This window comes from Trachurus japonicus, unplaced genomic scaffold, assembly GCF_045865225.1.
Source record: "Trachurus japonicus isolate A0001 unplaced genomic scaffold, Traja_1.0 AP031019.1".
Lineage (NCBI taxonomy): Eukaryota > Metazoa > Chordata > Actinopteri > Carangiformes > Carangidae > Trachurus > Trachurus japonicus.
In genome coordinates this window covers 62-23,321 of record NW_028221152.1, presented here as the reverse complement: position 1 = coordinate 23,321, position 23,260 = coordinate 62, and the positions used below count along the sequence as shown (strand labels likewise).

The window sequence follows — 23,260 nt, the reverse complement described above, 5'->3', positions numbered from 1 at the left end:
CGTTAATGTAATTACTATCACTGGTGCTTTTTGTTTTTTTCCCCTCCATGTCAAAATACCTGCTGTGGAAAAGGTCTGTTTATTCTCTGTGACATTTATCATCTCATGATAAACAGGTAAAAAACTGACACACACTGTCCTGCAGCTTCCTACAGGTTATTTCTCAGGAGTTGAAGAAAAAAAAAGAAGAAGAGAAACGCACTGGATGTGAGGTGTTGTTGTGTTTAAAGGGATAGTTCACCAAAAATTCAAATTTCACTCATTATCTCCTCACCCTCATGTCGTCTTTTTGGACGAAGAAAAGTGAGCCCCGTTCGCAACCGTCATATGGCAATGCATTGCTGCACGGACCCCCCCCCCCCGTAACTCAGAGAAGGCACGGAGGACTCTGAAACTTCTCCCAGCCCTTAGTCCACATGAGGGTGAGGAGATAATGAGTGAAATTTGAATTTTGGGTGAAATATCCCTTTAATGACATCACACTGTGCTGATGTCATCTCCACCGCGCTGTTTTTATCTAACCAGAATATAAAAGCAACAACTTAAAACTTTATTTCCCTAAAACTGGACCTTGTATTAGTAGTCAAATCTGTGCCATATGCGGCTGGACAATTAGTTTTTGTTTTAAATTTTGTTTTAATTCACGTTGGAAGTTTGACATGTTTTCGGAAACATCTGCTGTTTGTTGCTCTGAAAGAAAACAGCATCAACAACATGATTCTCTCTCCTCCACGTCGTCATCATCAGCGCCTGGATCTGATTCACGCTGAAGTTGTGGTGGTGTCCCACGTTCGCTGTGAGTCGACAACTGTGTGGGCTTCGTCTAGATTAACGGTGCTAATTAGAGTCGACTGTGAACGCGAGAGTGGGAGAGCGGCGCTGAAACCAGCAGGAGAGGGAGGGGGAGCGAGGGGGGGGGAGAAAGGTTGGAGTTACTCATACACAACAACAACAACTCTCCCACAAACACTGACGTGGAGTTGATAACGGAGGGCGCAGGTTGTAAAAGAATAGACCAACAACGAGGCAGAAGAGCTAAATCGTGGCTGCTGTTTGTTTTTGTCTTCGTTTTTACACATTTCTTCTTGTTCGTCACGTTCCTCAAAGACGAGAGAAAAGGTTCAGCTGACAACAGTAGTGCAAATCAAAAAAGAAAAAAGAAAAAAGATGGAGAGACGAGGACGAAGACGAGGACAGAAAAAGGTCAAATCTCTGTCGCGGCGATCTCGTCGAAGTTGATCTCGTTGCCGCTGCCCTCGTCGTCCTCCCTGCTCTCCAGTTCGTGGCTCATGTCCTGCAGCATCGTCTCCAGCTCGCGGTTGCGGCGGTACATCTGCACGTAGTTCTGCTGCAGCTGCTTCTGGTAGCGGATCACCTTGTCCTTCTCCTCCTGCCAGACCCGCCGCTCCTCCTCGAAGCCGCCGGTCTGCTGCTCCGCCCGCTGGCGCTCGAAGTCCAGCTCCGCCCTCATCCTGTCCATCTGCGCCTTCATGCTCTGCAGCGCCTCGACGCCGCCGCAGCCGCCACCGCCGCTCTGCCGCTGCGCCTTCGCCTCGTCGCTCTCGTACGCCAGCAGGTGCTCCTCGGCTTCCTGGAACACCTGGCACTGTCTGTTCCCCGGGCCCTGATTGGCCAGAGCGTCTCTGAGGTGGACGAGCTCCGCCTCCAGCCGCCCCACCTTCTCCCGCAGCAGCTCCGCTTCGCTCTTGCGGCGCTGCAGCTCGTTCTCGCAGACCTCCAGCTCCAGCGTGCGGGTGCGCGTGGCGCCGTGAGCCTCCTGCAGCAGCACCTGGGTGTTGGTCAGCTCGCCGCGGGCCTCTCTGAGCTGGCCGCGCAGCGACACGATCTCCCCCACGCGCTGAGCCAGCTCGCCCTGCACCTCCTTCAGCTGCTGCTTCAGCAACGAGATCTCCCCCGACTTCTGACAGACCTGAGGCCGAGACAGACGGAGCGGATCAGAAGCGCAAAAAAACAGACAAAAAATACAGTGCACAGTGGATCTGCAGTGTATGATGGAGGATTAGGGCCACACTTCGGGAATAAAGTCATAAAATATTAAAGGGATAGTTAAACATTTTGGCAAAATTGGCCCATTGCCATAATCCCTATAGTCGTAGCAGCAGGTTCGTTACCTTTAATTGTCGGTGCAAGCTATTTTTAGAACGGCCGAGCAGAGCTGCGAGCTGCTCAGAGCTACGCTACGGAGGCTCATGGGATTTCTTGGTTTCCACAAAACGGTCTCATAGACAAGTTGTGACCTACACATTCACCACACTATGAGATAATAACAGAACGTTATGAGACGGTGTTGTTTTCGAGGCAAATTCATGCAAAACCACTGATTAGCGTTCCTGTCGGGGCAGTTTTTCATCAGCAGTCTCTGCATTTGCCTCTAAAACAACGAACTCTGTCTGGTAACGTTGTGTTATTATCTCATAGCGTGGTGAATGTGCAGGTCACAACTTGTCCACCAGAGCGTTTTGGAGTTGTTGGATTGTGTATTTGATGAGTTTGATGAGGGAAACCAAGAAATCCCATTAGCCTCCGTAGCGTAGCTCTGAGCAGCTCACGGCTCTGCTCTGCCGTTCTAAAAACAGCTTGCACCGACAATTAAAGGTAACGAACCTACTGCTATGACTACAGGGATTATGGCAATGGGCCAATTTGCCAAAATGTTGAACTATCCCTTTAACCTGTTGTTTTAGAGTTGTTCAAATTGAGGCCGTGGAGCATTTTGTGAAGTCGTACTTGTATACGTTTCACAAACAAGGAGATACTTGATCTTTTGGCTTATCAGCACCACATTGTCATCAGTATCAGGGCTTTGAAAAGAATATGCAAGAAAATGCAATGCATCTATCCTGCAGAAAGATTATTCTCGAAGTCTGTGAATTCCTTTTTTTTTCTCAATGTGGCCCTAATACTCCGTCGTAGCAGTGACTAACTCATTAACAGATTATAGATCGATACCAAGTGTATAATGGTACAAAGTTCTCAAATGTACAAATCCTATCCATGTTGAACATTAACAGGTTAAACCACGAGCACCTTGACGTATCCGGCCCCACATTTAAGATTCAGCGTTGATGCTTCACAAACCTGCCTCGACCTTTCCCCCTGCTGCATACTGTGTGTCACCTCACTGATCCACCAAACCTCAACTGAGCAACGTTTGAGTTTAGCACAAAGAGACAGTGATCGTGTTTCTCTTGGCAGCAGCAGCAGGAGTCTGTAACAACAGCTGAATAATTAAAGAAGCTGTGAGGTGAGACTCATCCTCCCTGAGCGAGAAGGATAACAACCATCATCGATAGCCAAACATCTTCAGACGAGTCGAAAATATTCTTTGATTATTTTCAAAAAGCAACACAACTTTCTTACATGACCAGAGTGTCAATTGTTGGGACTCTTTTGTTTTTCTTATGCCAGAGGTTATGACCATAATTGGTTTGCGTCTTTTTTTGTATTTGTTTATATTTGTTTTCTTCTTTTGGTTTCCTGTTGCCTGTTTGGTTCATGTATCTGTGTGGCTGTGTTTGTTGTGGGGATGCCACCTGGCTGGGGGGTGGGGTTCACAACTTCTTCTGTACTAAATACTTAACCAATGATGTCAATGTTTTTGATATCGAAAAATGATGAATAAAGTTGTTAAAAAAAACAAAAAAGCAACACATCTGATATTATTAAATGATTATTTCAATGAACGTTTCCTGTCAGACTGTGATAAGGGTCTCAAAACATCAGTCAAAGGATTCATTAAAGCTGCATTTTGTCACATCCTGAACAGATGAGATGAAGTGCACAAAAGCAATCAATCATCCTTAACCCTCTATCTGTGAATACTGTGTATAAATACTGTCTATTATGGACCAGTTGCCACAGTTAGATTGATACTAGTGAAACATTTTGATGCTCTGATGAGCAAAAACTGAAATGGGTGTTTAATTACAATGTGTTTAAGACGGCTAATTTTATTTCCAATGCATGGACAAGAAGACAGGATAGTTTGTTTAATAAATCTTTGATCAACTCCTTTGAAGCGTGGTGTTGTTTTCTCTTCTTTCCTTCCTCCAAAGATGATCTGATTGATGTGCTGACAGCGTACTCTGGTCCCAGTTTGTTTTCTTTGTGTCTTGTAAACCCCAAATTTAATTCATTCATCATCTTCAACCCTCTATGTGTAAATACTGTATACTCTGTAAACTCTATATTATGGACCACCATAGTTAGATTGATACTAGTGAAACAGTAGTTCTTTAGTAGAGAGTAACAAGAAAGAGTCAAAATCAATATTGATAACATAAAACAGTGTTGAACTTTAACTTCACAGCCCAAACCTCCTCATCGTCCTCTGTCTGGGTCACGTTTTGAGGAAAGCAGCTCACCTCCCACTTGGTCTCCTCCAGCCGAGGTCCCAGCTGGATCTTCTCGTGCTCGTAGGAGGTGCAGCGCTCCTCCAGCTGCTCCCTCTCCTTCAGGAGCTGAGCAAAGTCCTCCTGCAGCTTCTTCTTCTCCTGCTGCAGCTGATACACCTGCAGATGTCGTCGCCAAACAGGAAGGTCAGAGGAGTTTAAATTTGGGAAGACAGACAGAGCGCCGATATCAGATCAGCATCAGACCGTATTTGAATTTGTATCCAGACAGAGAAAGAGAGAGAGAGATAAAGAGAGAGAACAATCAATGTATTTCTAATTTTAGCCACCAGCTAGCTTCTATTTTTATGTTGGTTGTGATATAACATGAACAGAAGCTTCTCAATGTCAAGTCAATGCAGATTAGTCAAATTGAATCAATTCATAATTTCATAAAATTTTAAAATATAGTTTATAAAAGTCACACAATTTGAGAAAAAAAAGCCAAAATCAAAATATTATCAAATATTATTAGTAAATTGTACAGGCAGGAATATTGCATGTGGAGAAAATACTGTATGTCAGCCTGTTTCCAGTTGTTCTTTACTCGGTTTAAAGTTTACACAGCAAAATAAAACCTATTTTACACAAATGACCTACAGCCTATAGATTAAAACAGAGCTAAATGCTGTTAGATGGACAACCTTTATAATAATAATAATAATATTATTATTATTTATATAGTGCATTTCATACAAAAAGATGCACTTTTTGTAAGGTGCTTTAAACAAAACAACATCAGACAATTAAAAACAATATTAATCAAAAAACGATCAAAAGGTAATAAGACACAGTGATGAACAATAAAACAATAGCAATCATACAAATAAAAGTTAGCGCCTGCGTTAAAACCAAGTTAAAACAAATCAATTTTAAGAAGACATTAAGAAAAGATGCCATACTCAGATCCCTAACTATTATTAAAAAGGAAGGTTTTACGTATTTATGTAAGAAAGTAGTGTTTACCCCCTTTGTACCTGTTTTTAGGGCCCGAGCGGCGACTGCAAGTCGCCCAGCGAAAGCCCTATTGTAATTCGTTCATGCCCCAACGTGCAAGTGACCCCAATGTGCAAGTGACCCCAAAGTAATCAAGTAGTGAAGTAATCATGTGGTATGGAAGACCCAGGGGGAAAAATGCTATATTGAAATTGTAATGTTTATTATTAGGGCCCGAGCGGCGACTGCAAGTCGCCCAGCGAAAGCCCTATTGAAATTGTAATGTTTATTATTAGGGCCCGAGCGGCGACTGCAAGTCGCCCAGCGAAAGCCCTATTGAAATCGCGCTGTTTATTATTATTATTATTATTCTTACGCAACTTCTGGCCCCAATTTCGCCCCTTTCCCAAATGCGAAAATGCGTCTACTTTTGCACGGACGTCCGGCCTTCACCGAAATTCGATATTTTGGTGGTGCCGCACATGGGCGGCGCAAAATGACCGAATAGCGCCCCCTACAAACACGTGTCAATGGCATCGCCATTCGTCTTACTTTGTCGTACACACACAAAATTTGGTACACATATGTATTATACCCAGATATACAAAAAATCCTCTTGACCTCATGACCTCAACCCAACAGGAAGTCGGCCATTTTGGTTTTGATTTTTCCCGCCTAAACTTAACTCTTCCCACAGAATTTGCCCGATCAAGTTCAAATTAGGTACACCACATCTCCAGACCTAGCTGAGCTTATCTTGTGCTCCGTGAGTCCGTAGGTCAAAGGGCGTGGCTGCCTGTGCTCAACAGACTTTGGCGTTCTCGCCATGTCCATACGAGTGGCTCTCACGCCCACATACTTCATCCAATCAACTTCAAACTTGCTGGACATGATGATGGCTCCGCCCTGAACGTCCCAATATATTAACTTCCCACGTAACTCATAGCGCCCCCCGGTGGTAACAGGAAGTGTACTAAAATTTGGAAAATGTACATACTTTGCCCCATCAACTTCATTCCACTTCTAAAACATGCAGAACCAGTTGGTGAAGCTACATTATGAAGACTGTGAAGCTACGAGTAATGGCGTCCGTGTGGCGACGCGGCGACCATTCCTCGCCATGACAATACGTTTGCCCTTTGGATGGCTTTATTGAACTCGTATCAACATGAAAATTGGTACACAGGTCCAGGGTCACGACCTCAACGTTTCCATATGCTGGTAGGCGATCTCACTCATTTGCCCCCTAGTGGAAACAGGAAGTGCCATATTTTACATCAACATTGTCCGATTTCCACGAAACTTCACATGTGTGATGAGGGACTGACTCTGAACACACCTGCACACATCCCATTACTGCCCCCTAGTGGATGAACCTTTAACTGCTCATAACTCCCTCATGCTTTGTCCGATTCACTCCAAACTTCACATGAGTGATGAGGGGCCGCCCCTGAACGCACCACACCACATGCGGTGACTGCCCCCTGGTGGATGAACGAAACATTGCAATTTTGGCCTCCTTCCGGGTTTTTTCTCCATTTCTGCTCCGCGCCACGGCCCCGGCGTGCCTCAGGCCCCGCGGTGGCATGGGCGAGCGAGGGCCCGCCATCGCCGCTTGCGGCTTTAATTATTATTATTATTAGGGCCCGAGCGGCGACTGCAAGTCGCCCAGCGAAAGCCCTATTGAAATCGCGCTGTTTATTATTATTATTATTCTTACGCAACTTCTGGCCCCAATTTCGCCCCTTTCCCAAATGCGAAAATGCGTCTACTTTTGCACGGACGTCCGGCCTTCTCCGAAATTCGATATTTTGGTGGTGCCGCACATGGACGGCGCAAAATGACCGAATAGCGCCCCCTACAAACACGTGTCAATGGCATCGCCATTCGTCTTACTTTGTCGTACACACACAAAATTTGGTACACATATGTATTATACCCAGATATACAAAAAATCCTCTTGACCTCATGACCTCAACCCAACAGGAAGTCGGCCATTTTGGTTTTGATTTTTCCCGCCTAAACGTAACTCCTCCCACAGAATTTGCCCGATCAAGTTCAAATTAGGTATACCACATCTCCAGACCTAGCTGAGCTTAAGTTGTGCTCCGTGAGTCCGTAGGTCAAAGGGCGTGGCTACCTGTGCTCAACAGACTTTGGCGTTCTCGCCATGTCCATACGAGTGGCTCTCACGCCCACATACTTCATCCAATCAACTTCAAACTTGCTGGACATGATGATGGCTCCGCCCTGAACGTCCCGATATATTAACTTCCCACGTAACTCATAGCGCCCCCCGGTGGTAACAGGAAGTGTACTAAAATTTGGAAAATGTACATACTTTGCCCCATCAACTTCATTCCACTTCTAAAACATGCAGAACCAGTTGGTGAAGCTCCATCATGAACGCTGTGAAGCTACGAGTAATGGCGTCCGTGTGGCGACGCGGCGACCATTCCTCGCCATGACAATACGTTTGCCCTTTGGATGGCTTTATTGAACTCGTATCAACATGAAAATTGGTACACAGGTCCAGGGTCACGACCTCAACGTCTCCATATGCTCATAGGCGATCTCACTCATTCGCCCCCTAGTGGAAACAGGAAGTGCCATATTTTACATCAACATTGTCCGATTTCCACAAAACTTCAAATGTGTGATGAGGGACTGACTCTGAACACAGCTGCACGCATCCCATTACTGCCCCCTGGTGGACGAACCTTTAACTGCTCATAACTCCCTCATGCTTTGTCCGATTCACTCCAAACTTCACAGGAGTGATGAGGGGCCGCCCCTGAACGCACCAGACCACATGCGGTGACTGCCCCCTGGTGGATGAACGAAACATTGCGTTTTTTGCCTCCTTCCAGGTTTTTTCTCCATTTCTGCTCCGCGCCACAGCCCCGGCGTGCCTCAGGCCCCGCGGTGGCATGGGCGAGCGAGGGCCCGCCATCGCCGCTTGCGGCTTTAATTATTAGGCCCGAGCGGCGAGTAGCACTCGCCCGAGGGGCTATTGAAATCGCGCTGTTTATTATTAGGGCCCGAGCGGCGACTGCAAGTCGCCTGGCGAAAGCCCTATTGAAATTCGTTCATGCCCCAACGTGCAAGTGACCCCAAAGTGCAAGTGACCCCAAAGTAATCAAGTAGTGAAGTAATCATGTGGTATGGAAGACCCCCCGGGGAAAAATTGCTATATTGAAATTGTAATGTTTATTATTAGGGCCCGAGCCTGTGTCAACGACCCAGGGAGGTCCCTATTGTTATTCGACATCCACATTAGTCGACGTGCCAGCCGACGAGTAACAACAAGTAAGCAAGCAAGTAATCAAGTACTCCACTGACCTGGCGCAAAATTCCCCGAAATGCAAGTGTTTATTTTTATTATTATTATTATTATTATTATTCCGCGACTTTGAACGCAGATTTGACCCCTTTGCCAAGACGAGAAACGGACGAAATTTGGGACACACGTCGGGACCTGAAAAAATTTCGATCTGATACTATCGCCGTTTGTGGGCGGGGCAAATTGGCACAACAGCGCCCCCTTGAACTTTTGACCCCCGGCCATAGGGACCAAAATTTTTTTTCTCGCAGGCTGCCCAAACTTGGTACACATATGTATCATACCCAGACATGAAAAAAATTTGTTTCGTGCGAAGCCCAAAAACCAACAGGAAGTCGGCCATTTTGGTTAGCATTTATTTTACGCAAAACGAACTCCTCCGAGGGGTTACGCCCGATCGGCTCCAAATTGGGTTCAGAACATCGTCAGACCTAGCTGAGCTTATCTTGTGCTCCGCAGGTCTGTAGCTCAAAGGGGTTGGCCTCTGGCGTGCCCCGAAGTTTGGCGACTGTTTCGGTGCTCGCCATGTAAATACGAATGGCTCTCATGCCCACATACTTGATCGTAGACGCTTCAAACTTGGTGCAAAAATCTATGGCGAGACCCTGAACGATCCGACATATTATTTGCCGACGTCGCTCATAGCGCCCCCCGGTGGTCACAGGAAACGTACAAAAATTCGTTAAAAATACGTAGTTGACCAAATCGACTTCGTTACACTTCTAGTACATGCAGACTCGGATGGTGAAGCTACATCATGAACGCTTTGACCCTACGAGCAACGGCGTCCGTGTGCCGCCGCGGCGACTGCCGATTTTTTGTCGTAAAATTACGTTTCCCAATTACGCGCACATACTTCGTCGTAGCCACTTGAAATTCAAAGGACATGACGTTGGCTCCTCCCTGAACGTTTTGATGTATCGACTTCCTGCCTGGCTCATAGCGCCCCCCGGTGGTAACAGGAAGTACGCAAAAATTCATTAAAAATCCATACTTCACCCGATCAACTTCATTCCACTTCTAATACATGCAGAACCAGTTGCTGAAGCTACATTATGAACGCTGTGAAGATACGACGAACGGCGTCCGTGTGCCGCCGCGGCGACTGACGATTTTTTATCGTACAATTACGTTTGCCTTTTTCGTGGCTTTAACGAAGGCGTGTCCTCACGAAATTTCATCCACGGGTCAAGAATGGCGAGCTCTTTCAGCGGATAGAGTCGTTTCCCATGGGCGTGGCTAAATGCCTCAATAGCGCCCCCTAGAAGTTTTTCCGAAATTCTCCATAGACAAATTTCGCTTACTTTGTCGTACACATACAAAACTCGACACACACCTGTATCATACCCAAACATACCAAAAATTGAATTGGAGCCACGCCCTAAACCCAACAGGAAGTCGGCCATTTTGGTTAGCATTTCTTTGACGCAAAACGAACTCCTCCGAGGGAGTTCGCCCGATTGACTTCAAATTGGGCACGGAACATCTCCAGACTGAGCTGATTACGGCTTGTGCTCCGCAGGTGTGTAGGTCAAAGGGCGTGGCTGCTAGCGCACGGCCAAGTTCCCGAATTCAGCTAAAAAGGTTTAAATGCTATCACGCCCACAGATTTGATCGCAGCGGCTTCAAACTTGGTGCACATGATGATGGCGTGACCCTGAACGATCCGACATATTATTTTCCTACGTCACTCATAGCGCCCCCCGGTGGTAACAGGAAGTGCGCTAAAATTCATTAAAAATACATCGTTGACCCCATCAACTTCATTCCACTTCTAAAACATGCCGAACAAGTTGGTGAAGGTATTTCGTGAACGCTATGACGCTACGGCTAATGGCCCCCTTGTGGCGGCGACAGGAATAGCGCTCCATCGTGAACTGCCACCTCCCACGGATTTTGCCCGATTGACTTCATATTCGCTACAGATCATCAGGAGACCGAGCTGGTCAAACGCTATTAAAAGCTTTTCTCTACGTGAAACGGCTTGGCCGCTAGGGGGCGACAAAGTTGGCCAACTGCTCGTTTAGTCGCCATGCTATTACGTTTGCCTTCCACGCCCACATACTTGGTCGTAGTCACTTCAAAATTTCAGTACATGATCAGGGGCCGGTCCTCTACGCCTCCATTTGATCGTACGCTAGCTCGCTCAATACGCCCCCTTGTGAACACAGGAAATGTCGCGTTTTGCATCGACATTGTCCGATCGGCTCGAAACTTCACATGTGTGATGAGGTCACGACCCCGTACGCAACGGCCCGCATCCCGTTACCGCCCCCTGGTGGACGAACCGTAAACCTGCCGTAACTCCATCGTACGTTGTCCGTTTTGCTCGAAACTTCGCGTGTTCGACGAGGGGACCGCCCTCGACGCAGCCGCCCACGTCCGGTTGCGCGCGGGGGTTTTCGAAGAGCGGCCCGGGGGTAGCGAGGACGCCGAGTGGCGTGGAGCGAGGGCCCGTCATAGCCGCTTGCGGCTTTAATTATTATTATTATTCTTCCGACATTTCGTGCCTCAATTTCGCCCCTTTCCCAAATGCGAAAATGCGTATACTTTTGCACGGACGTCCGGCCTGATCCGAAATTCGATATTTTTGGGTGGTCGCACATGGTCGACCCGAAATGGCGAAATAGCGCCCCCTACAAACTTTCAAAATCCCCATAGGGAATTTGACTGACTTTGTCCGATGTTGATAAAATTTGGTACACATATGTATTATACCCAGATATGCAAAAAAGCCTCTTGACCTCATTACCTCAACCCAACAGGAAGTCGGCCATTTTGGTGTACATTTTTCCCGCCTAAAATTAACTCCTCCCAGAGCGTTCGCCCGAGCAAGTTGAAATTAGGTATACCACATCTCCAGACCTAGCTGAGCTTATCTTGTGCTCCGTGAGTCCGTAGGTCAAAGGGCGTGGCTGCCAGCGCTCATCAGACTTTGGCGTTCTCGCCATGTCCATACGTGTGGCTCTCACGCCCACATACTTCATCCAATCAACTTCAAACTTGCTGGACATGACGATGGCTCCGCCCTGAACGTCCCGATATATTAACTTCCCACGTAACTCATAGCGCCCCCCGGTGGTAACAGGAAGTGTACTAAAATTTTGAAAATCTACATACTTTGCCCCATCAACTTCATTCCACTTCTACAACATGCAGAACCAGTTGGTGAAGTTACATTATGAACGCTGTGAAGCTACGAGTAATGGCGTCCCTGTGGGGGCGTGGCAAACATTCCTCGCCATGACAATACGTTTGCCCTTTGGATGGCTTTATTGAACTCGTATCAACATGAAAATTGGTACACAGGTCCAGGGTCACGACCTCAACGTTTCTATGTACTCATAGGCGATATCACTCATTCGCCCCCTAGTGGAAACAGGAAGTGCCATATTTTACATCAACATTGTCCGATTTCCACGAAACTTCACATGTGTGATGAGGGGCTGACCCTGAACACACCTGCACGCATCTCATTACTGCCCCCTAGTGGACGAACCTTTAACTGCTCATAACTCCCTCATGCTTTGTCCGATTCACTCCAAACTTCACACGAGTGATGAGGGGCGGCCCCTGAACGCACCACACCACATGCGGTGACTGCCCCCTGGTGGATGAACGAAACATTGCGTTTTTGGCCTCCTTCCAGGTTTTTTCTCCATTTCTGCTCCGCGCCACGGCCCCGGCGTGCCTCAGGCCCCGCGGTGGCATGGGCGAGCGAGGGCCCGCCATCGCCGCTTGCGGCTTTAATTATTATTATTATTATTCTTCTCCGCCTTCAAACCCCAATTTCGCCCCTTTCCCCAACTCGAAAATGCGTGAACTTTTTGCCGGACGTCCGGCTTCTTCCGAAATTCGATATTTTGTGCTGCTCGCGCATGTCCGACGCGAAATGGCGAAATAGCGCCCCCTACAAAGTTCAAAAAAGCCCATAGGGAAATTGGGTCACTTTGGCCTAGACGGACGAAATTCGGTACACATATGTACCATACCCAGATATACAAAAAAGCCTCTTAATGTCATGGTGAAATGTCAACAGGAAGTCGGCCATTTTGAATTGGTCGTTTTTGGCGCCAAATTAACTCGTCCAAAACGATTCGCCCGACACGCTCCAAATTTGATAGACAACATCTTCTGACCTAGCTGAGTAAAGATTGTGCTCCGTAGCTCGATTCGTCAAAGGGCGTGGCTTCTGGTGGGCGCCAAAGTTGGGCTCGAACGCCATCCAAATTCGGTTGGCTGTCACGCCCACATACTTTATCCTATCAACTTCAAACTTGAATTGCAATTACGGCAGTGAGTCCCTGATTCGCCCGATATATCAATATCCCACTTTGCTCAATGCGCCCCCCGGTGGTAACAGGAAGTGACTTTTTTTACATAAACAAGTTAACTCCGCCCACAGATTTTGTCCGATCAACTTCAAATTGGCTACAGACCAGCGAGATACCATGCTGATTAAAAGTTGTGCTCCGCAAGTCTCTAGGTCAAAGGGCGTGGATTCTGCGGCCTTGTCAAGTTTGGCGCCTTTTTGTTTGCTCGCCATTTCACCTTCGAGCGGATGCTCCGCCCACATACTTAATCCTATCAACTTCAATGTTGCTGTGAATGACGATGGCTCCGCCCTGAACGTTTTGATGTATAAACTTCCCATGTACACCCCCCGGTGGTAACAGAAAGTGACCTGCTTTATTGTTGCATTCACTTACATGAGCAGATTCAATTCTAATTTACCATGGGTGATGCCAGTCAGCCACTGAACAAACCTAATACAAATACGCCCCCGGTAGTCAGAGTGACCTGGTTTACACTTACATTGTCCGATTTTCTTCAAATTCAACACATGTGATCCTGGTCAGCCCCTGATCACACCTACCCGCATCTGGATTGATACAAATGCGCCCCCCGGTGGTAACAGGAAGTGACCTGCTTTACACTTACAATGTCCAATCGACCTCCAATTTTACAGATTTCATCCCGGTCAGCCCCTGATCACACCTACCCACATCTGGCTTCATACAAATGCGCCCCCCGGTGGTAACAGGAAGTGACCTGCTTTACACTTACATTGTCAAATCGACTTCAAATGTTACACGTGTGATGACACTCCGCCCCTGAACACACCCACCCACATCTGGATTCATACAAATGCGCCCCCTGGTGGTAACAGGAAGTGACCTGTTTTACATTTACATTGTCCGATTCACATCAAACTTCAGGTGCTTGATCCCGGTCAGCTCCTGAACGCCGCTACCCGCTTCTGGCTTCGTAGCGCCACCTAGTGGACGAACCGCACGTTGCGTTTTTCCGCTCCCGCAGCGCTTTTTCGCCATTCTCGCTTCGCGCCACGGCCCCCGCACGCCTCAGGCCCCCGCGGTCGCATGGGTCGAGCGAGGGCCGATCATCGCCGCTTGCGGCTTTAATTAGGGCCCGAGCGGCGACTGCAAGTCGCCCAGCGAAAGCCCTATTGAAATCGCGCTGTTTATTATTATTATTATTATTATTATTATTATTATTCCCACACCCTTAAAACGCCATTTTGACCCCTTTCCCAAAGGCGAAAATGCGTCTACTTTTGCATGGGCGTCCGGCTGGATCCGAAATTCGATATTTTTGGGTGGTCGCACACGGTCGACGCAAAATGGCGGAATAGCGCCCCCTACAAATTCCAAAAATGCCCATAGGGAATTTTGCTAACTTTGTCCGATGTTGATAAAATTTGGTACACATATGTATTATACCCAGATATGCAAAAAAGCCTCTTGACCTCATGACCTCAACCCAACAGGAAGTCGGCCATTTTGGTTTTGATTTTTCCCGCCTAAAACGAACTCCTCCCACAGCGTTCGCCCGATCAAGTTGAAATTAGGTACACCACATCTCCAGACCTAGCTGAGCTTATCTTGTGCGCCGTGAGTCCGTAGGTCAAAGGGCGTGGCTGCCAGCGCTCAATTCACTTTGGCGTGATCGCCATGTAATACGATTGGCTGTCACGCCCACATACTTGATCGTAGACGCTTCAAACTTGGTGCAAAAATCTATGGCGAGACCCTGAACGATCCGACATATTATTTGCCTACGTCGCTCATAGCGCCCCCCGGTGGTAACAGGAAGTGAACTAAAATTCATTAAAAATACATAGTTGACCCCATCAACTTCATTCCACTTCTAAAACATGCAGAACCAGTTGGTGAAGCTACATTATGAAGACTGTGAAGCTACGAGTAATGGCGTCCCTGTGGGGGCGTGGCTACCATTAATTCCTCGCCATGAAAATACGTTTGGCTTTTTGATGGCTTTAATGAACTCGTATCATCATGAAAATTGATACACAGGTCCAGGGTCACGACCTCAACGTCTCCATATGCTCATAGGCGATCTCACTCATGTTGCCCCCTAGTGGAAACAGGAAGTGCCATTTTTTGCATCAACATTGTCCGATTTCCACGAAACTTCACATGTGTGATGAGGGGCTGACCCTGAACACACCTGCACGCATCCCATTACTGCCCCCTAGTGGACGGACCTTTAACTGCTCATAACTCCCTCATGCTTTGTCCGATTTCCACGAAACTTCACATGTGTGATGAGGGGCTGACCCTGAACACACCTGCACGCATCCCATTACTGCCCCCTAGTGGACAAACCTTTAACTGCTCATAACTCCCTCATGCTTTGTCCGATTTCCACGAAACTTCACATGTGTGATGAGGGACTGACCCTGAACACACCTGCACGCATCTCATTACTGCCCCCTAGTGGACGAACCTTTAACTGCTCATAACTCCCTCATGCTTTGTCCGATTCACTCCAAACTTCACACGAGTGATGAGGGGCGGCCCCTGAACGCACCACACCGCATGCGGTGACTGCCCCCTGGTGGATGAACGAATCATTGCGTTTTTGGCCTCCTTCCAGGTTTTTTCTCCATTTCTGCTCCGCGCCACGGCCCCGGCGTGCCTCAGGCCCCGCGGTGGCATGGGCGAGCGAGGGCCCGCCATCGCCGCTTGCGGCTTTAATTATTATTATTATTCTTCCGACATTTCGTGCCCCAATTTCGCCCCTTTCCCAAATGCGAAAATGCGTATACTTTTGCACGGACGTCCGGCCTGATCCGAAATTCGATATTTTTGGGTGGTCGCACATGGTCGACGCAGAATGGCGGAATAGCGCCCCCTACAAAGTCAAAAATGCCCATAGAGAATTTTGCTATCTAACTTTGTCCTATGCTCACAAAATTCGGTACACATATGTATTATACCCAGATATACAAAAAAGCCTCTTGACCTCATGACCTCAACCCAACAGGAAGTCGGCCATTTTGGTTTTGATTTTTCCCGCCTAAAATTAACTCCTCCCAGAGCGTTCGCCCGATCAAGTTGAAATTAGGTACACCACATCTCCAGACCTAGCTGAGCTTACGTTGTGCTCCGTGAGTCCGTAGGTCAAAGGGCGTGGCTGCCAGCGCTCATCAGACTTTGGCGTTCTCGCCATGTCCATACGTGTGGCTCTCACGCCCACATACTTCATCCAATCAACTTCAAACTTGCTGGACATGATGATGGCTCCGCCCTGAACGTCCCGATATATTAACTTCCTACGTAACTCATAGCGCCCCCCGGTGGTAACAGGAAGTGGACTAAAATTTGAAAATGTACATACTTTGCCCCATCAACTTCATTCCACTTCTAAAACATGCAGAACCAGTTGGTGAAGCTACATTATGAAGACTGTGAAGCTACGAGTAATGGCGTCCCTGTGGGGGCGTGGCTATCATTCCTCGCCATGACAATACGTTTGCCCATTGGATGGCTTTATTTAACTCGTATCAACATGAAAATTGGTACACAGGTCCAGGGTCACGACCTCAACGTTTCTATGTGCTCATAGACGATCTCACTCATTCGCCCCCTAGTGGAAACAGGAAGTGCCATTTTTTGCATCAACATTGTCCGATTTCCATGAAACTTCACATGTGTGATGACGGACTGACCCTGAACACACCTGCACGCATCCCATTACTGCCCCCTAGTGGACAAACTTTTAACTGCTCATAACTCCCTCACTCCCGGCGTGCCTCAGGCCCCGCGGTGGCATGGGCGAGCGAGGGCCCGCCATCGCCGCTTGCGGCTTTAATTCTTATTATTATTCACGCGACTCTTCATGCCCCAATTTCGCCCCTTTCCCCAACTGGAAAAGTTGTCTAACTTTGCATGTCCCTCCGGCCTCATCCGAAATTCGATATTTTTGGGTCGTCGCACATGGTCGACGCAAAATGGCGAAATAGCGCCCCCTACAAACTCTCAAAATCCCCATAGGGAATTTGACTGACTTTGTCCGATGTAGATAAAATTTGGTACACATATGTATTATACCCAGATATGCAAAAAAGCCTCTTGACCTCATGACCTCAACCCAACAGGAAGTCGGCCATTTTGGTTTTGATTTTTCCCGCCTAAAATTAACTCCTCCCAGAGTGTTCGCCCAATCAAGTTCAAATTAGGTATACCACATCTCCAGACCTAGCTGAGCTTATCTTGTGCTCCGTGAGTCCGTAGGTCAAAGGGCGTGGCTGCCAGCGCTCAATTCACTTTGGCGTTCTCGCCATGTCCATACGTGTGGCTCTCACGCCCACATACTTCATCCAATCAACTTCAAACTTGCTGGACATGACGATGGCTCCGCCCTGAACGTCCCGATATATTAACTTCCCACGTAACTCATAGCGCCCCCCGGTGGTAACAGGAAGTGTACTAAAATTTGGAAAATGTACATACTTTGCCCCATCAACTTCATTCCACTTCTACAACATGCAGAACCAGTTGGTGAAGTTACATTATGAACGCTGTGAAGCTACGAGTAATGGCGTCCCTGTGGGGGCGTGGCTAACATTCCTCGCTATGACAATACGTTTGCCCTTTGGATGGCTTTATTGAACTCCTATCAACATGAAAATTGGTACACAGGTCCAGGGTCACGACCTCAACGTTTCTATGTACTCATAGGTGATCTCAGTCATTCGCCCCCTAGTGGAAACAGGAAGTGCCATTTTTTGCATCAACATTGTCCGATTTCCACGAAACTTCACATGTGTGATGAGGGGCTGACCCTGAACACACCTGCACGCATCCCATTACTGCCCCCTAGTGGACAAACTTTTAACTGCTCATAACTCCCTCATGCTTTGTCCGATTTCCACGAAACTTCACATGTGTGATGAGGGACTGACCCTGAACACACCTGCACGCATACCATTACTGCCCCCTAGTGGACAAACTTTTAACTGCTCATAACTCCCTCATGCTTTGTCCGATTTCCACGAAACTTCACATGTGTGATGAGGGACTGACCCTGAACACACCTGCACGCATCCCATTACTGCCCCCTAGTGGACGAACCTTTATTTGCTCATAACTCCCTCATGCTTTGTCCGATTTCCACGAAACTTCACATGTGTGATGAGGGACTGACCCTGAACACACCTGCACGCATACCATTACTGCCCCCTAGTGGACGAACCTTTAACTGCTCATAACTCCCTCATGCTATGTCCGATTCACTCCAAACTTCACACGAGTGATGAGGGGCGGCCCCTGAACGCACCAGACCACATGCGGTGACTGCCCCCTGGTGGATGAACGAAACATTGCATTTTTGGCCTCCTTCCAGGTTTTTTCTCCATTTCTGCTCCGCGCCACGGCCCCCGCGTGCCTCAGGCCCCGCGGTGGCATGGGCGAGCGAGGGCCCGTCATCGCCGCTTGCGGCTTTAATTCTTATTATTATTATTCACGCGACTCTTCTTTCCCCAATTTCGCCCCTTTCCCCAACTGGAAAAGTTGTCTAACTTTGCATGTCCCTCCGGCCTCATCCGAAATTCGATATTTTTGGGTCGTCGCACATGGTCGACGCGAAATGGCGAAATAGCGCCCCCTACAAACTTTCAAAATCCCCATAGGGAATTTGACTGACTTTGTCCGATGTTGATAAAATTTGGTACACATATGTATTATACCCAGATATGCAAAAAAGCCTCTTGACCTCATGACCTCAACCCAACAGGAAGTCGGCCATTTTGGTGTAGATTTTTCCCGCCTAAAATTAACTCCTCCCAGAGCGTTCGCCCGAGCAAGTTGAAATTAGGTATACCACATCTCCAGACCTAGCTGAGCTTATCTTGTGCTCCGTGAGTCCGTAGGTCAAAGGGCGTGGCTGCCAGCGCTCATCAGACTTTGGCGTTCTCGCCATGTCCATACGTGTGGCTCTCACGCCCACATACTTCATCCAATCAACTTCAAACTTGCTGGACATGACGATGGCTCCGCCCTGAACGTCCCGATATATTAACTTCCCACGTAACTCATAGCGCCCCCCGGTGGTAACAGGAAGTGTACTAAAATTTTGAAAATCTACATACTTTGCCCCATCAACTTCATTCCACTTCTACAACATGCAGAACCAGTTGGTGAAGTTACATTATGAACGCTGTGAAGCTACGAGTAATGGCGTCCCTGTGGGGGCGTGGCAAACATTCCTCGCCATGACAATACGTTTGCCCTTTGGATGGCTTTATTGAACTCCTATCAACATGAAAATTGGTACACAGGTCAAGGGTCACGACCTCAACGTTTCTATGTACTCATAGGCGATATCACTCATTCGCCCCCTAGTGGAAACAGGAAGTACCATATTTTACATCAACATTGTCCGATTTCCACGAAACTTCACATGTGTGATGAGGGACTGACCCTGAACACACCTGCACGCATCCCATTACTGCCCCCTGGTGGACGAACCATCAACTGCTCATAACTCCCTCATGCTTTGTCCGATTCACTCCAAACTTCACATGAGTGATGAGGGACCGCCCCTGAACGCACCACACCACATGCGATGACTGCCCCCTGGTGGATGAACGAAACATTGCAATTTTGGCCTCTTTCCAGGTTTTTTCTCCATTTCTGCTCCGCGCCACAGCCCCGGCGTGCCTCAGGCCCCGCGGTGGCATGGGCGAGCGAGGGCCCGCCATCGCCGCTTGCGGCTTTAATTTCCTGTTGGTTTTGCTATCTATTTTACAGATAATAACTTTGGATAAAGATAAGATTCTCAGCTGTAAAACAACAACCACCACTACATCACCAGCTCCATCAGCAGCTGTTTGGATCACACAGCACATCAAGTTTGCCCAGTCGTTCTTGGGAATGCAGATGTTCAAATATTTAGGGCCCGAGCGGCGACTGCAAGTCGCCCAGCGAAAGCCCTATTGTAATTGCTATGTTTATTATTATATTCTCCCTAAAATCGCATTTTTGGGGGCCTCAACATGCCCCAAAACGCGTGAATTTTGGCATGCACATCAGGCCTCGCGAAAAATTTGATATTTTAAAGTCGTTGGAAATGGGCGTGGCCAAATGGCTGAATAGCGCCCCCTACAAACACGTGTCAATGGCATCGCCATCGTCTTACTTTGTCATACACACACAAAATTCGGTACACATATGTATTATACCCAGATATACAAAAAATCCTCTTGACCTCATGACCTCAACCCAACAGGAAGTCGGCCATTTTGGTTTTGATTTTTCCCGCTCAAAACGAACTCCTCCCACAGCGTTCGCCCGATCAAGTTGAAATTAGGTATACCACATCTCCAGACCTAGCTGAGCTTATCTTGTGCTCCGTGAGTCCGTAGGTCAAAGGGCGTGGCTGCCAGCGCTCAATTCACTTTGGCGTGCTCGCCATGTCCATACGAGTGGCTCTCACGCCCACATACTTCATCCAATCAACTTCAAACTTGCTGGACATGATGATGGCTCCGCCCTGAACGTCCCGATATATTAACTTCCCACGTAACTCATAGCGCCCCCCGGTGGTAACAGGAAGTGTACTAAAATTTGGAAAATGTACATACTTTGCCCCATCAACTTCATTCCACTTCTAAAACATGCAGAACCAGTTGGTGAAGTTACATTATGAAGACTGTGAAGCTACGAGTAATGGCGTCCCTGTGGGGGCGTGGCTAACATTCCTCGCTATGACAATACGTTTGCCATTTGGATGGCTTTATTGAACTCCTATCAACATGAAAATTGGTACACAGGTCCAGGGTCACGACCTCAATGTTTCTATGTACTCATAGGCGATCTCACTCATTCGCCCCCTAGTGGAAACAGGAAGTACCATATTTTACATCAACATTGTCCGATTTCCACGAAACTTCACATGTGTGATGAGGCACTGACTCTGAACACACCTGCACGCATCCCATTACTGCCCCCTGGTGGACGAACCATTAACTGCTCATAACTCCCTCATGCTTTGTCCGATTCACTCCAAACTTCACATGAGTGATGAGGGACCGCCCCTGAACGCACCATACCACATGCGGTTACTGCCCCCTGGTGGATGAACGAAACATTGCAATTTTGGCCTCCTTCCGGGTTTTTTCTCCATTTCTGCTACGCGCCACAGCCCCGGCGTGCCTCAGGCCCCGCGGTGGCATGGGCGAGCGAGGGCCCGCCATCGCCGCTTGCGGCTTTAATTATCTTTGTTTTTTTAAGGATTGCAGAACTTCCTTCCAGCTGCTCGTGGATTTTATGGTGCGACTGTTTTGTCAGTAACTGATTGATTATCTACTGATTGTGTGTGAGGAGGAAGTTTCTCACCTGCAGCTGAAGCACCTGCTGGGCTCTCTGGGCCTTCTGAGACGCCACCTGCATCCTGGTGGCGCAGCTCTGCCTCAGCTCCTCCAGCTCCAGCTCGAAGCGCTTCTGCTTCTCCTCATAAACCTGCAAAGACGAGACGACAGACGACAGAGATGAGAATTTACAGCAGAAAACAAACATCCATAATCATTTCCATGTCTTTTGGGCCTGTTCAAAAATCCAATCCAATGTGGCTCCCGAGATACACAAAATAATGGGTGTAGAGTTAGATTACTCTTTTGTTACTTTATATCTTGGTAAAATACTAGAAACAGTCCTACACAAGGATTAAAACTTATTGAAGATACTTTTGTCCAGTAGTAGGAAAGAAAAAAGAAAAGAAAAACACTGGACCAGCAGCTCGGGATCGTGAAAGTAATCTATTATATGGAGAGACTTATCTTTGTTTTAAGACTTGAGTTGGAGAAATGTACTGAACTTTCAGTATGTATATGCACTTTGAGTAGTATGACATCATTCAGGGCTCCAGAGTCTGGACTAACTTTTTTTTTTACTAGTGGCCCCTAACTTAAAATTTTAGGAGCGCAAGCAAAAGATTTAAGGGAGCACACCATAAATCAACTTGCAAATCAAATATTTACATTCTTTTTCTTTCATGGTCCTCACACATATTGGCCTGCCACCTGTGATGACCGATAACAGATTCTTTGGGTCGCCCCTTCCACGTTTCATGGGTTCATGTGTTGATAGAAAAACATGGAAATTTACTGGTTGCACATGAGCAAGTAGATGAAAAATTTACTTGCACTGTCTCAAGTTTTAGGGGCAAAATGCCTCCATTTCCGGGCAGTCTGGAGCCCTGTTATAGCATTATGTATGTGGGAAAATATGTCGTGATCTTAATTGTAACACCCATGATAACTTCATGTACTTTGTTTGTAAATTTCACGTAAATAATTTCGTTTCTCTCCCCACCTGACAGATTGCAGCTTCGTTCTCGTCCAGATTGTCTCGGAGCTGCTGTAGCTCCAGGTCTCTCTCCCTCAGTTTGTCCTCCAGGTCCCTCACCACGCCTTCGTAACCCTCCACGGGGCCGGGGGAGCGGCCGCTCGACCCGCTGTCGGACAGAGGCTGCCCCCGGCCGCTGATCGACCCGGAGCCCGTGCTCTTACTGGAGGACGAGCGCCCGCTGTCGGAGTTGGAGTGTCCGTGTGCAGCGACGGGCGCGGCGCTCTTCAGGGGCTCCAGGTGGCCGACCGAGGCCTCGCCCGACGCCAAGCTGTAGCTGGCGGCGCTGTACGGCGGCAGGCTGGAGAGGGAGTTACGTCCAGAGTCGGACAGGGAGCAGGACTGGTTGTTACCGCCACCGCCGCCGCCACCGCTGCTGCCACCGATACTGCTGTTGCGGGCGCCGCCGTACGAGCTGCGCTTCTCAGAGCAGGAGGGCGACACGTCTCTGTGCGTGGGGCTGAGCAGGTTCAGGTTGTTTTGGCTTTCGGGTGCGTTGGCACAATGGCGAGGGGAGAGGTACTGCATGGAGGTGCGGCTCTTCGGTATGACCGGTTTGAAGGCAGTGGGCCGCAGCACCGTTTTCTCCATGTTCTAGAGGAAAGAAAACGAGGGAAGGACCAAGGATGAGAAGACGGTACGACAGGTAATGTAGCCAAAAAGAGAGGTCAGAGAGGCCTTGGCAGCAAATATACAGGTGCATCTCAATAAACTAGAATATCATGGAAAAGTCCCAACAAAGTACTGAGAGCATAGAGATGGACATACTTTTCAGAAGGTCAACATTTCCATATTAAAATGCTTAATACTAAATTGGTCTTTTTTGATATTCACATTTTTTGAGATCCTGAATTTTAGGTCTTCATTAAATGTAAGACACAGGGAGGGAGTGCACACCA

The 23,260-nt window shown here is 47.8% G+C and overlaps 1 protein-coding gene across 1 annotated transcript; it reads right to left on the bottom strand.

The window, feature by feature from the left end:
* Nucleotides 1-473: 473 nt before the first annotated feature.
* LOC146959845 (leucine zipper putative tumor suppressor 2 homolog) lies at nucleotides 474-22,957 on the bottom strand. The gene is made up of 4 exons (XM_085772848.1): nucleotides 22,329-22,957; nucleotides 21,354-21,476; nucleotides 4,386-4,532; nucleotides 474-1,930 (listed from the first exon to the last, which is right to left on the bottom strand). The coding sequence occupies exons 1-4, from the start codon at nucleotides 22,950-22,952 to the stop codon at nucleotides 1,205-1,207; spliced, it is 1,620 nt and encodes a 539-aa protein (XP_085628974.1). The 5' UTR covers nucleotides 22,953-22,957; the 3' UTR covers nucleotides 474-1,204.
* Nucleotides 22,958-23,260: the final 303 nt, after the last annotated feature.